This window comes from Nerophis lumbriciformis, linkage group LG10 (genome assembly GCF_033978685.3).
Source record: "Nerophis lumbriciformis linkage group LG10, RoL_Nlum_v2.1, whole genome shotgun sequence".
In the NCBI taxonomy this organism is placed as follows: Eukaryota; Metazoa; Chordata; class Actinopteri; order Syngnathiformes; family Syngnathidae; genus Nerophis; species Nerophis lumbriciformis.
In genome coordinates this window covers 12,641,877-12,656,595 of record NC_084557.2, presented here as the reverse complement: position 1 = coordinate 12,656,595, position 14,719 = coordinate 12,641,877, and the positions used below count along the sequence as shown (strand labels likewise).

Genomic DNA, 14,719 nt, shown 5'->3' with positions numbered 1-14,719 from the left:
CAGCATTCTGATAAATTTGCGCTTGCTGCCTCATCTCAAGATGAGTGTTTTGACAGTGTTTGTGTTTATGGCATGATATAGTTTTGACGTTTTGGTCTGCGTTGCTCTTGTCTACTCAGGAAATGGTGGAGGCTGCAGGTGAGGATGAGAGAGAACTGGCTGCTGAGATGGCAGCTGCCTTCCTCAATGAAAATCTTCCAGAAGCCATCTTTGGTTCACCAAAAGCTGGAGCTGGGCAGTGGGCATCACTGGTGCGGCTAATCAACCCCATTCAGGGTTTAACTCTGGACCAAGTGCAGTTAGAGCAGAATGAAGCTGCATTCAGGTAACTATTGCTTTGTGTTTGGACAGGAAATATCGATGGATGGACTTATTTTGAGAAATGGATGAACGCAAGATCAGATAAGACTGATATTGTTTTTTATTGTATACAGTCGCGATCAAAAGTTTACATCCACTTGTAAAGAACATAATGTCATGGCTGTCTTGAGTTTCCAATACTTTCTACAACTCTTGTGTTTTGTGATAGTGATTGGAGCACATACTTGATTGTCACAAAAAACATTCATGAAGTTTGGTTTTTTTATGAATTTATTATGGGTCTACTCAAAATGTGAGCAAATCTGCTGGGTCAAAAGTATACATACAGCAATGTTAATTAGGGCTGGGCGATGTATCGATATGCGCGATATATCACGGGTTTGTCTCTGTGCGATATAGAAAATGACTTTATCGTGATATTAGAGTATGCGTTCTCACGCAGTTGCTTTTAGCTGCTGGCATTACACTACAGGCTCTCCTCGCTCTTTCCTGTCTCTCCTTCTCACAGACAGCAAGCGCAGCTTCTACATACGTCACATACTGTCACGTCATACGTCACATACGTATACGCCCTCGCGCAGCAAAGAGGTAGCAGCATGGCTAACGTTAGCTGTGATGCTAGCGGTAATACGAGAGAAAGAAGGTGCGAGTCTGGTAACAAATGAAGGAATAATTCATTCCCCCAAAAAACAGCAGGGGTCCATCGTCTGGCGGTGGTTTGGCTTCAAGTGGGAATATGTCGAACAGAGAACCGTAATTTGTCAAGTGTGGGGCGAAAGCCTTGCTATAAAAAGTAGCATTACTGCTAATATGTAGCATCATTTGAAAAGTCACCTGCTAGAGAATGAACAGTGCTTACTCCGCATGTCAACATCTCCGTTCGGTGCCACATGCCCACACCATCAAAATGCAGAGGCAAACATTTCCAGATCAACACCGTATGAAAAAAATTGTTATTTTTTTTTTAGTTGTGATTTCCTTCTCTGCATGAAAGTTTTAAAGTAGCATATATTAATGCAGTATGAAGAAGAATGTTCTAATGTAGACACATAGAATCATCATACTGCTGTGATTATATGCATCAAGTGTTCATTCAAGGCTAAGGCAAAATATCGAGATATATATCGTGTATCGCGATATGGCCTTAAAATATCACGATATTAAAAAAACGCCATATCGCCCAGCCCTAATGTTAATATTTGGTTACATGTCCCTTGGCAAGTTTCACTGCAATAAGGCACTTTTGGTAGCCATCCACAACCTTCTAGCAAGCTTCTGCTTGAATTTTGACCACTCCTCTTGACCAAATTGGTGCAGTTCAGCTAAATTTGTCGGATTTCTGACATGGACATGTTTCTTCAACATTGTCCACACGTTTAAGTTAGGACTTTGGAAAGGCCATTCTACAAGCCCCGTTTCCATATGAGTTGGGAAATTGTGTTAGATGTAAATATAAACGGAATACAATGATTTGCAAATAAACAAAAAGGATGTGGATCGGTCAACATCTGCAGGGAAGTTGCAGAGTTACAAAACTGCATAATTGGTTGAATTTGTGTTAATTTGCACTGATGAGGCGTTACAAATTTCTGGAGGGACTGAAATTTGAGTTAAGCCATCTTATACTGTATGTGTATGTCACGTCTTCCCTTTTTCTGCTCTTTCCTAGTGTTGCAGTGTGTCGTTTCCACAACGCAGGAGACGACTGGTACGTTCTGGTCGGTGTGGCCAGAGATATGATCCTCAACCCTCGCTCAGTTGGCGGTGGCTTTATTTACACTTATCGTCTCACTGCTGGTGGAGAAAAGCTTGAGTTTGTGCACAAGGTAAATTTGAGTTTAAATTTGTTATTAAACTGATTTGAATCAGATGTCGCAATGCAGAGTAAAAAAAAGGATTCAAACAATTACATAGTATGTATGGGTGAGCGGTTGCGGGTGCTCAAAAAATTTATTCACATCCAAATCATGATTTTTATTGATTCTGATTCTAATTTGATTCATAATTTTTGCGAATTACGTAAAAAAAAGTGTGTGTGTGTATACATACACACAGCACTTTTTTAAGAATCAATTTTTTGTACGAAAAACATTAAACAACTTACTAAAATTCTTATGTATACGGTTGCTTTTATTCATTTTTGGTTTTGCTATTTTAGTATTGTATTTGTATGTCTTCGAAAATGCTTTGTAAATTTATATCTAAGTATTGTAAAGCTGGGGTTGGAGATGGGTTGCTCTATTTTCTTTGATTACATTCAGTAACATTCTGTAATTTTTGTAAATATTATTTTAAAATACATCTTTAAAAATGTTTGTTTTAGGCCAACACCTAAGTTGTACGTCAGCAGCCGAAAGGAGCTTTTGATTGCAACATACCTGTGGCAGTGAAGGCGTGGCTGGGGGGCTTGGTCAATATGACATCAATATATAATTTGCATATTACGTGTTAGAGAAGGCGTGGCTGGGGGGCTTGGTCAATGTGACATCAATATATACCGTATTTTTCAGAGTGTAAGTCGCTCCGGAGAATAAGTCGCACCGGCTGAAAATGCATAATAAAGAAGGAAAAAAACATATAAGTCGCACTAGAGTATAAGTCGCATTTTTGGGGGAAATTTATTTGATAAAAGCCAACACCAAGAATAGACATTTGAAAGGCAATTTAAAATAAATAAAGAATAGTGAACAACAGGCTGAATAAGTGTACGTTATATGACGCATAAATAACCAACTGAGAACGTGCCTGGTATGTTAACGTAACATATTATGGTAAGAGTCATTCAAATAACTATAACATATAGAACATGCTATACGTTTACCAAACAATCTGTCACTCCTAATCGCTAAATCCCATGAAATCATATACGTCTAGTCTCTTACGTGAATGAGCTAAATAATAATATTTGATTTTTTACGGTAATGTGTTAATAATTTCACACATTAGTCGCTCCTGAGTAGGGATGTCCCGATCAAGGTTTTTGCACTTCCGATCCGATACCGATATTGTTTTTGCATTTCCGATCCGATACCGATACTGACCGATACCGACCGATACTGGCCTATCCGAGCATGTATTAAAGTTTAAAGTTATTTAGCCTACTTAGTTGTCAGAATCATGTTGAAAAGGGTTTTAGTACTCTTGATAACAACTAGCCAGCTGAATTAGGGGAGTTTGAATAATACACAATGGCTGGTAACAAGAAACTGACCTGTTTATTCAAGGATAAACACAAAATAGACAAAATTATACATGACAAACAGAAATGGCATCATTGAACTAGGGCTGGGCGATATGGCCTTTTTTAAATATTGCGATATTTTAAGGCCATATTGCGATACACAATATATATCTCGATATTTTGCCTTAGCCTTGAATGAACACTTGATGCATATAATCACAGCAGTATGATGATTCTATGTGTTTTGATTGATTGATTGAGACTTTTATTAGTAGGTTGCACAGTGAAGTACATATTCCGTACAATTGACCACTAAATGGTAACACCCGAATAAGTTTTTCAACTTGTTTAAGTCGGGGTCCACTTAAATTGATTCATGATACAGATATATACTATCAGATATATACTATCATCATAATACAGTCATCACACAAGATAATCACATTGAATTATTTACATTATTTATAATCCAGGGTGTGGAGGGGGGCGCCTGATGTAAGTGTCAAAAAGACAGCCAAAAGAGTTTGATATAAGAATAAATCTAAAGTTAAAATATAGGGTAGAAATGCACCCATTTACAGGAAATGTAGTCTTGATTTTCAAAATGTTCTTTCAAGGCTTGCATGTCTACATTAAAACATTCTTCTTCATACTGCATTAATATATGCTACTTTTATACTTTCATGCAGAAAAGGAAATCACAACTAAAAAAAATCACAAATTTTTTCATACGGTGTTTATCTGGAAATTTTTGCCTCTGCATTTTGATGGTGTGGACGTGTGGCACCGAATGGAGATAAGCGTCTCGACAGACGTCACAATATTTGAACAATGATGACGAAAACTGTTGTCTCTGTCGTGTCCGTGTGTCGAAAATTGTTATGCGCTTATTTTTTTATTTGATTTTGTGCGTGGCATAGATTTGCCGTACGCAGAGGACGCTTGAGCAGGCGCGCACCTTAGCGGCTGCGCTAGCATCACAGCTAGCGTTAGCCATGCCGCTACCTTGCTCTCTGCTGGGAGAGGACGTATACGTATGTGACGTATGACGTGACAGTATGTGACGTGTGTAAGAAGGTGCGCTCGCTGTCTGTGAGAGGGAGACACAGGAAAGTGTGAGAAGAGCCTTGTCGTGTAATGCCAGCAGCTAAAAGCGACTGCGTGAGAATTGTGGATGTGTTGAAGGTGTGCTGGAAAATGCGGAACGGAAATTACGGAGCAGCAGAAAAGTGGAATGTATTATTTAAATAGGTGCGTTGGAAAACACGGACCGGAGTTTTTTTTTAAACTGGATCTGGATCGGCATTTTCCCATGCCTTGCCGATATGCAATTTTTGGCAAATATCGGCAGCCGATCCGATCCAAATATCTGATCGGGACATCCCTACTACTGAGTATAAGTCGCACCCCCGGCCAAACTATGAAAAAAAACTGCGACTTATAGTCCGAAAAATACGGTAGTTTGCATATTACGTGTTGGATTCAACCAGCATTTAATCCACATGTACTTTTTGGCCTACAAAGTTTTGTGTTAATTTTTAACTGTTTCACTTGTTTCGCTTTCCTTTTTAAAGTCAGTCTAAATGAAATGGGTGGGGATAGTTGAAACAAAGATGTGTAGGCCAAAATCTATATATCTATATAGATATATATATCAGACACGTACATAATATATCAAATGTTCAATATTTACCGTATTTTGGTCATTTTATCCATTACCAGAACTTCTTTCCTTAGTGTTTATTTCCGTTTCCATAGATGCGCACTTCCAGTAACAAATGTATGTTCCGACTTCCGGAAACAAAGGCGAGTGTGTTGCAATCATGGCAAACTTGGTAACAGACAATAAAGATGACTATTTTTGGACAAATGAGGATTTACTACCTTATCTTTTTTAACCTAAATATACGGAGGATGAACTGCTGCTTATAGATGCATTCGGATTTTCCCGTAAGTGTGTTGCGGCATCCGTTTTGGAGGCCGCACGTCATCGTTCACAATAGCGCAACATGGAATATTTCCGAACAATTCAGTGGAAAATAACATTGCTGTGATAAGATGGAGAAATACTGTAAGTCATTAGGTAAGAAGTCCCTTCGTCGCTATAAGGAACAAACAGCCATAATTGGATATAAGGATCTGTACAAGATGGACACGTCTGAGTGGAGCAGAGACCATGTGCGACATTCCAAAAAAGTGCAGGTCTCCTTTAAGTGGATGTGGATTTGTTACTATATTAGAATTTTGTGTTTTTGTGGTTGGATTTGCTTTTTCTGGCGTCCCTATTGTGCGGTTGCGTTTCTATGATAGAAATCATATGTCTTGATATAAAATTCAGCTTTGTTATATTTAAACTGAAACTAATTCTACTGTTCACTGAAACATTGACATTTGTTGAACTGGGGCATAGTTTATGCCACAACATTCTGGGGTACGTTTGTACTGCAAATTAAGTGTCACTAACAAACATCAAATCCAGATAGTACCATTAATTCATTTTGATTTGATTAGTTTTTGTATTGCCATCTGTCTCATATTCTTGTTTGTATCTTACTTTTGTCATTTTTCTGACAGACGCCAGTAGAGGATGTGCCTTTGGCAATTGCTCCATTCCAAGGGCGTGCCCTAGTGGGAGTTGGAAAACTACTTAGAATCTACGACATGGGCAAAAAGAAACTGCTCCGCAAGTGTGAGAACAAGGTACAATAATTTGCTTTTTGGCACGCAGTTAGCTGTCAGATCAAAGTCACGATGCAGCTTTAGCCAAACCTTTTTTTTTTTATCAATAATAAGCCATTTAAAAGTACTAACACTATATGAACATTTTCAGACGAAGTTATTACATTACATTTTCCAACAAAAAATAATAAAAATGAATTAAAAAATGTGTTCTATATAAGACAGTGAATTGCTAAGCTATTTTAGCATTTATGTAAATTGTGTATAATTCGACTTAGTAAAGTCTTCTACAGGATGTTACTTTTTTCCTTCTTCCCTATTCTCAGCATGTTCCAAATCTGGTAACTGGCATCCACACCATTGGCCAGCGTGTAATAGTCTCTGACGTTCAAGAGAGTTTGTTCTGGGTCCGATACCGGCGCAACGAGAACCAGCTCATCATCTTTGCTGATGACACGTGTCCCCGTTGGGTTACAACAGCCTGTCTATTGGACTACGACACTATGGCCTCCGCTGACAAGTTTGGGAACATTACCATTGTGAGTACTGCAATGGGACCTCTCCAAAAACATCACATCTAATGTTTGCAATCTGTTAACTCCCCACATTCCTTCCCTACTGCTGGTTGTGGAGAAAATGTGGCTGCCATATTATTTGATTCAAAGATGTCAGTGGTAGAAAAACAAAACATAAATTTGCAGGCAATAATGTTAGAACATCGGCCTGAATTTTTTTCTCCCGCCAGAGGAGCTGACAGCCTCCTCTGCATGCAACATGGAGAGCAATGCAACATTGTTCGCTTATACTATGCACTGAGAAATATTTTTTTTCTATCCACCCTCACACACAACATGAATAAATGAAAGATTGAATACGTCATTTATGATTTTCACAGGTGCGGCTTCCTCCCAACACAAGCGATGATGTGGATGAAGATCCAACAGGGAACAAAGCCTTGTGGGACAGAGGTCTTCTTAACGGAGCCTCACAGAAGGTGAGAATCTTTAACTCAGTGAAGTAATGATTTCACTCGGTTGCCATCTCTGAGCAAAGTCCTTGTCCAGCGTTGTTCCAGTCATAGTGCAGCAGATAACATTGTTCCAGAGTAATTGTTCAAATAGTGATACAAGCACCAAAATTGGCACATATACACCTTAGACACTACTCTTTTCAAAAAAGGAAGTAGGATCAAGGTAATAAAATAAATCAAATCACCATATTTTTCGGACTATAAGTCGCACCGGAGTATAAATCACACCTGCCAAAAATGCATAATAAAGAAGGAAAAAAACATATAAGTCGCACTACGTCACATTTTTGGGGGAAATATATTTAATAAAACCCAACACCAAGAATAGACATTTGAAAGGCAATTCAAAATAAATAAAGAATAGTGAACAACAGGCTGAATAAGTGTACGTTATATGACGCAAAAATAACCCACTGAGAACGTGCCTGGTATGTTAACGTAACATATTATAGTAAGAGTCATTCAAATAACTATAACATATAGAACATGCTATACGTTTACCAAACAATCTGTCACTCCTATTTGCTAAATCCCATGAAATCATATACCGTACGTCTAGTCTCTTACGTGAATGAGCTAAATAATATTCTTTGATATTTTACGGTAATGTGTTAATAATTTCACACATAAGTCGCTCCTGAGTATAAGCCTTACCCCCGGCCAAACTGAAAAAAACTGCGACTTATAGTCCGAAAAATACGGTAAGTAGATTTGAAGGTAGTTGCAGATTTGAGACACGAGACAGCAGTAATGTATAAGCTATTTGTAGATTCCTAATGAAGCCCTAGTTTGACGCTCCTCTACTTTCTCTTGCTCCCGCTTGCTGCGGCAACAACAAACAAAACTCCAGACGCTCCTCTTCGTTTTGTATCGTTTACTTGTGAACTCAATCATTCAAAAACGTAAAACAATAACGACGTGGGAACAAATGAATGGCAAAATGAAGCAAGTTTCTTACAGTAAAAAAGAGTAAGAAAAAGTAAGAGTGAGGTCAAAAAACTGTGTGGCTCAATTCCCCCGCACCTGACTGCCATTACCCATAATACCTTGTGTCCAAACTAAATTACCACACAGATCCTTCCGCCATATATGCAATTAAACACTTACGTCATCAAATTATTTAGACAAATGTAATAATTCCAAATAAAGTGTTCCTTATAATTATTCTAAGCATGCAAATGAAGTAAATAGTCCCATTTTAAAACAATTAGTTAAACGTGTTAACACAAATTCAAGGTGCCTAAATAGCCTTAATACTTCTCAAAGAAGCTTGTAGTCCTAGATAGTTTTATAAATATCTCTGCTGTGCCTTCATGTTTGATTTGACATTTAAGGGACTTATGGGCATCCCAAATACACAAAAAACATTACCAATAGGTAAGAAAAGTTGGTTTTGCCTTTTCGTGGGTACAAAACACAATGATTTTGCTTGGCTCAGGGGAGCACTGGAGGTAGAGTTTGGGTAAGTTTGGGCCACACCAAGTATTCACTTAAAAATAATGTTTTAACCACATGACTAGATTAGTTAACTACTTTTACCAGCAGCCGTAGTGACACAGATTTATGCTAGGCCTTAAAGCAATATACATCTAAAATTGAATTTAAAAAAATTACATATTTTGATATTGTTGAACAGGCCATGAGTTTAAAACTTATAAGGTAAAATGTTGTCATGCTCATTGAAAGCTGGGGGAGAGAGGAAAATCAATGATTGCAAACAAGGGAGGGAAATAACCGATTTTTCTATTTGACATTTGTTACTCAAAAACAGGCTGTCGGGACACATTTCTGTTAAACCTTTTTTAATTAAAACAAATGAAACTTGTTTAATTCCATTAAATTTGTCATTTAAACAAATATTTGTGAAGTAAAGCACACAAATGTTCATGTTTTCATGAGCCACATGAAATGACACATCGGGCGGATGTGATTCTGACATTTGTGGTTCACACTGAAGAGGAACGGATGTCACTTTCAGGTCAATGGTGGCGATACATGTTTTTGTCAGACTGTGACACGTTATCTACTTGCCACATTTTCCACAGCACTTTTTAACTGACCCCATTTTTGTTGTGTTGACCGCCTGCAATAGAAAACTAATGCAAACCTCGAATGACTCACTGCTGCACCACTGATGAGTCAGCACAATAAACCTCGGTGTGTTTTCCAGGCGGACGTGATCGTCAACTACCATGTAGGGGAAACCATACTGTCGCTGCAGAAAACCACACTGATCCCTGGAGGTTCTGAGTCCCTGGTCTACACCACCTTGTCTGGAGGGATCGGCATTCTGGTCCCCTTTACTTCACATGAGGTAATTTCTATTGCCGTCTTGGTATGAACAGGTTGAATGAAATCAATATGAAGTCAACAAAATTGACATAAATAAAAAAATATCACTAAAATGTTTTACCGGTACTCATGTTTGACAACTTAACAGCCTTTGACACACTTTTTTGCAATACTTTTCCAACTGCATCTCCAGGTCACTGGTGTGTGAGTGACAGGAAGAAAACTCTGTGAAGAAAAAGGAAATACATTTTTTTTCCTATGATACATTTTTTAAATTAGTGCCTCGGCATCTTGGAAAATATGCTTAAATTGTCACCCATCAAAGAGCTTTTTTGTGGCTTAATTGTTCCTCATATCTGATTGGCATTATTTCAAATAAATGTGGGCACAAAAATGTAAGATAATTGAAATGCCTCTTACTCCTGTTCCAGCCTATAATTAATTGGTGTTGGTTTCTTTGTCCAGGACCATGACTTTTTCCAACATTTGGAGATGCACATGCGCTCGGAGTTCCCCCCGATGGGTGGCAGAGACCATCTCAGCTTTAGGTCCTACTACTTCCCAGTCAAGGTTAGCTTGCGACGTGTGTCAAACATCCTCTGGCTCTCGTGCTCACGCGTCTCTTGTCCTTGTTTGGTGGCACAGAACGTCATCGACGGAGACCTGTGTGAGCAGTTCAACAGCATGGAGCCCCACAAGCAGAAGAGCGTGGCGGAGGAGCTGGACAGGACGCCGCCCGAGGTCTCGAAGAAACTGGAAGACATTCGTACCCGCTATGCATTCTAACTGCGTGACCCAAGATTCGTCTTTTACCTTCGGATTTTAATGAATCATGTTGGCGCCTTGCCTCCCTTCATCTAGGTTGTAGAGACGTCTGTGTGAACTTCGACCCCGGGTGTTTGTGATTCAGTCACCAAACACTGAAACATGGCAGGAAGATGTGTGTTTACTTGTATTTCAGGCCACAAACACCTGTATTTACAGTGTGTGAAGCGTCCCCTCACACAACACTTGGAAGCCAACTTTAACCTCCCACTGATGAGCGCAGTGCAGCTGGTCCACAATGTACAGACTTTTACACACCAATGAGAGGCTCATCGGCATTTGTTTTGATCTCAGCCTATTTTGTGAGGTAAGTGTTTTAGTTTGGATAAATTGTAATCACAGCATAAGGATGAATGGAAAATAACCGCCCTACTTGTTTGTCACCTCCTCCGCTAAAAGGAGTGTTGCCGTATGATGTGACATTAAGCAGCGGTTAAACAGACTAAACAAGGTCGGTGGCTGAACACCCAAAGTTGAAAGTGAGTTGTTTTTGTCATTTCTGTGAAATCCCCACCTCAGCCACAAGCAGTTACAGCAATTTCCTGTAGAAACAGACCATTTTGTGTGGGATAGCAGTCTGTATTGTAAATAAAGTTTTCTACGTGACAAAATGTTATCTGTGCTACCTGTCCATGATGAACAACCAAACGCTTCAATTGTCGAAAACAGTGCATCCGGAAATAATTCACAGCGATTCACTCTGTACACGTTATGTTAAAGCTTTATTCCAAAATAGAATTAATTCCTAAAAATTCTTCACACACAACCCTATAAAAATATGAAAGATTTTAGAGCTTTTTGCAAATGTATTTAAAAAAACAAAAAAACAACCAAATGACATGTACATAAGTATTCACAGCCTTTGCTCAATACTTTATTGATGCACCTATGGTAGGAATTACAGCCTCAAGTCTTTTTGAATACCATGCCACAAGCTTTGCACACCCATCTTTTGGCAGTTTTGCCCGTTTTTCTTTGCAGCACCTCTCAAGCTCCATCAGGTTGGATAGAAGTGGCGTTGCACAGTCATTTCCAGATCTCTTCAGAGATGTTCAATCGGATTCAAGTCTGGGCTCTGGCTGGGCCACTCAAGGACATTTACAGAGTTGTCCTTTCATATCTTGTCTGTGTGCTTAGGATCGTTGTCCTGATAAAAGACGAACCATCGCTCAGTCTTGAGTTCAAGAACACTCTGGAGCATGTTTTCATCCAAGATTTTGCTGTACAGGGCAGCTCGGTGGAAGAGGGGTTAGTGCATCTGCCTCACAATACGAAGGTCCTGAGTAGTCTTGGGTTCAATCCCGGGCTCGGGATCTTTCTGTGTGGAGTTTGCATGTTCTCCCCGTGACTGCGTGGGTTCCCTCCGGGTACTCCGACTTCCTCCCACTTCCAAAGACATGCACCTGGGGATAAGTTGATTGGCAACACTAAATTGGCCCTAGTGTGTGGATGTGAGTGTGAATGTTGTCTGTCTATCTGTGTTGGCCCTGCGATGAGGTGGAGACTTGTCCAGGGTGTACCCCGCCTTCCGCCCGATTGTAGCTGAGATAGGCTCCAGCGCCCCCCGCGACTCCAAAGGGAATAAGCGGTAGGAAATGGATGGATGGATGTTGCTGTACATTTCTGCATTCCTCTTTCCCTCTATCCTGACTAGGCTTCTAGTTCCTGCTGCTGAAACATATCCCCACAGCATGATGCTTCACTGTTGGGATGATGTTGGCCTGATTATTAACAGTCCCTGGTTTCCTCCAAACATGATGCTCGGCATTCACGCCAAAGAGTTCAATCTTTGTCTTATTAGATCAGAGAATTTTGTTTCTCATGCTCTGAGTCTTTCAGGTGTATTTTGGCAAACTTTTACGAAGGAATGGCTTACCTCTGGCCACTCTACCATATAGGCCTGGTTGGTGGATTGCTGCAGAGATGGTTGACCTTCTGGAAAGTTCACCTCTCCACAGAGGAATACTGTAGCTCTGACCATCAGGTTCTTGGTCACCTTCCTTACTATGGCCCTTCTCCGATCGCTCAGTTGAGACGGCCGGCCAACTCTAGAAAATGTCCCTTTGGTTCCAAACTTCTTCCATTTACGGATGATTGAGGCAACTATGCTCATTGGAACCTTCAAGCAGCAGATATTGTTCTGTACCCTTCCCTAGATTTGTGCCTCGAGACAATCCTTTCAATTCCTTTTACTTAATTGTTGGTTTGTGCTCTCCTATGCATTGTCAAGTTTGGGACCTTATAGACTTCCGAACAATGTTCAACCAACGGAATTTACCAAAGGGGACTCCAATTAAGCTGTAGGAACATCTCAAGGATGATCAGTTGAAACAGGATGCACCTGTTAGTTTTTATTTTTGATAAATGTGCAACAAATATATATATATATTTTAACATTGTCATTATTGGGTATTGTGTGTAGAATATTGAAGGCAAAAATGTATTCCATTTTGGAATAAGGTTGCAACATAATAAAATATAGAAAAAGTGGTCTGAATACGCTCTGGATGCACTTTGTCGCGCATTATTAGAAAGTCAAAAGTTTTTATTAGCGCCGGTCTGACAGTCAGGTCATTTTCAATGTTAAATGAAATCACATGTTAAGTTTTACGACTGCCCCCTCCCCGTGTGACCCTAAGCTGTAGAAAATGGATGGAAGGAAAAAAAGCATCTTGTTAAAGTTGTCTGATATTTCATTAGCTCCGACAAAGTGGGGGATTTAGTTTCTATGCATTTTGACATTTATTCCACAAAAGCCTTTGTACAAACCCAGGCCAAGATTAAATGCAGCAATGTACAGAGACATCCTGGATGAAAACCAACGCTTCCATCCAATCTGATGGATCTTGAGAGGTGCTGTCCAAAGATAGGTGTGTCAAGCTTGTGGCATTGTATTCAAAAAGACTTGAGACTGTAATTGCTGCCAAAGGTGCATCAACAAAGTATTGAACAAACGCTTTAAATACATCAATCAATCAAAGTTTACTTGTATAGCCCTTAATCACAAATGTCTCAAAGGGCTGAGCAAGCCACAACAACATCCTCGGCTCAGATCCCATATCAGGGCAAGAAAAAAAACTCAACCAAATGGGAACAATGAGAAACCTTGGAAGGGACCGCAGATGTGGGCATCCCCCCCCACCCCCCCATCTAAATGTAAGCGCGACACCTCTCACCAAGTGTAAAGAATATTTATATAATGACAATATTCCACCAATCCGAGGCCTCTTGGCCCCAAAGCCATGAAAGCCCCAAAGCCTACCAGTGCATTACACTCCTGCATCTCTCTTACTGCGTAAGAAGGAAACATGACCGGCCCCTAATGACAAATAATGCCAATAAACTTGCATATTTAAAACATTTTTTACCTCTAAACATATCAGTGTGTTGCATAAAGACAAATGCTCAGAGACCCGATCGCTTCACTTCCACGTTTGACAATTTAGAATTACAGGTAAAAGCCAGTAAATTAGAATATTTTGAAAAACTTGATTTATTTCAGTAATTGCATTCAAAAGGTGTAACTTGTACATTATATTTATTCATTGCACACAGACTGATGCATTCAAATGTTTATTTCATTTAATTTTGATGATTTGAAGTGGCAACAAATAAGCGGTAGAGAATGGATGGATGGATTAGATTTAACATTTAGGTCTATATTCAACATTTAGCACTCACATTTAGATATACATTTATATTTAAGATTTAAATTTAACAATTAGATATATTTAGAGTCAACGTTTAATTGTAACACTTGTGGGCAAAAAAAAAAATGTGATTTGATGTTCATTGTCGGGGCCATAGAAGCAGTTAAGTTACGTAACCACCGGTTCTATTTCATATCGGGTCACCATGTCACAGTTTGGGTCAACTGTAGTAAGAACATAAAGTAACTGAGGGCAGTCAGGAAATGTCGTGGGGCAAAAACACTTTGGAGAACCGTTCAACCTAATAAATGATTCATTAAGAAAATGGGTCGCATGCTCACAGGCAGTTATAGACTAATTTTTTCAGAGGGAGCCAATAAGACTTGGCAACAAACAATATTTCAGGTATATAAATGTTACTTTATAAACACAAAATGAAAAACATCCCCAGGGTACAACAATTCCTACTTATGGAAGCCCGACCTCTTTGTACAGTTTAGTCCACAATGGAATTGTGGCGAGACTTTGTACGTACTGAAAACCCTGCATCGCTCAGATTTGGGTTTTTTCTGGTTTCTAAGCGCAGGTGTTGAAACAAAAACCATGTCTGGAACATTTAGTGGGTTAAAATACTGACATACATAGGAGAGTGTAGCTAGAGTCCATCATAAAGGGGCTGTTTGCAAACTTTCCAAAGTGTTGTAAGCTTTATATCTTGGGGCTTTGAGCGTGTAAAATACA

At 39.4% G+C, this 14,719-nt stretch overlaps 1 protein-coding gene across 2 annotated transcripts in view; it reads left to right on the top strand.

Annotated features, from left to right (window-relative positions):
- The window catches only part of sf3b3 (splicing factor 3b, subunit 3), a 34,053-nt gene extending 23,114 nt beyond the window's left edge, over positions 1-10,939 (top strand). For both annotated transcript variants that reach the window (XM_061970263.1, XM_061970262.1), the window contains exons 20-27: positions 120-325; positions 1,991-2,147; positions 6,077-6,202; positions 6,508-6,720; positions 7,077-7,175; positions 9,382-9,525; positions 9,969-10,073; positions 10,149-10,939. In XM_061970263.1, coding sequence (XP_061826247.1) covers positions 120-325; positions 1,991-2,147; positions 6,077-6,202; positions 6,508-6,720; positions 7,077-7,175; positions 9,382-9,525; positions 9,969-10,073; positions 10,149-10,289 — 1,191 coding nt within the window. In that variant the 3' untranslated portion in view covers positions 10,290-10,939. The remainder of the gene's footprint in view (positions 1-119; positions 326-1,990; positions 2,148-6,076; positions 6,203-6,507; positions 6,721-7,076; positions 7,176-9,381; positions 9,526-9,968; positions 10,074-10,148) is intronic.
- Positions 10,940-14,719: the final 3,780 nt, after the last annotated feature.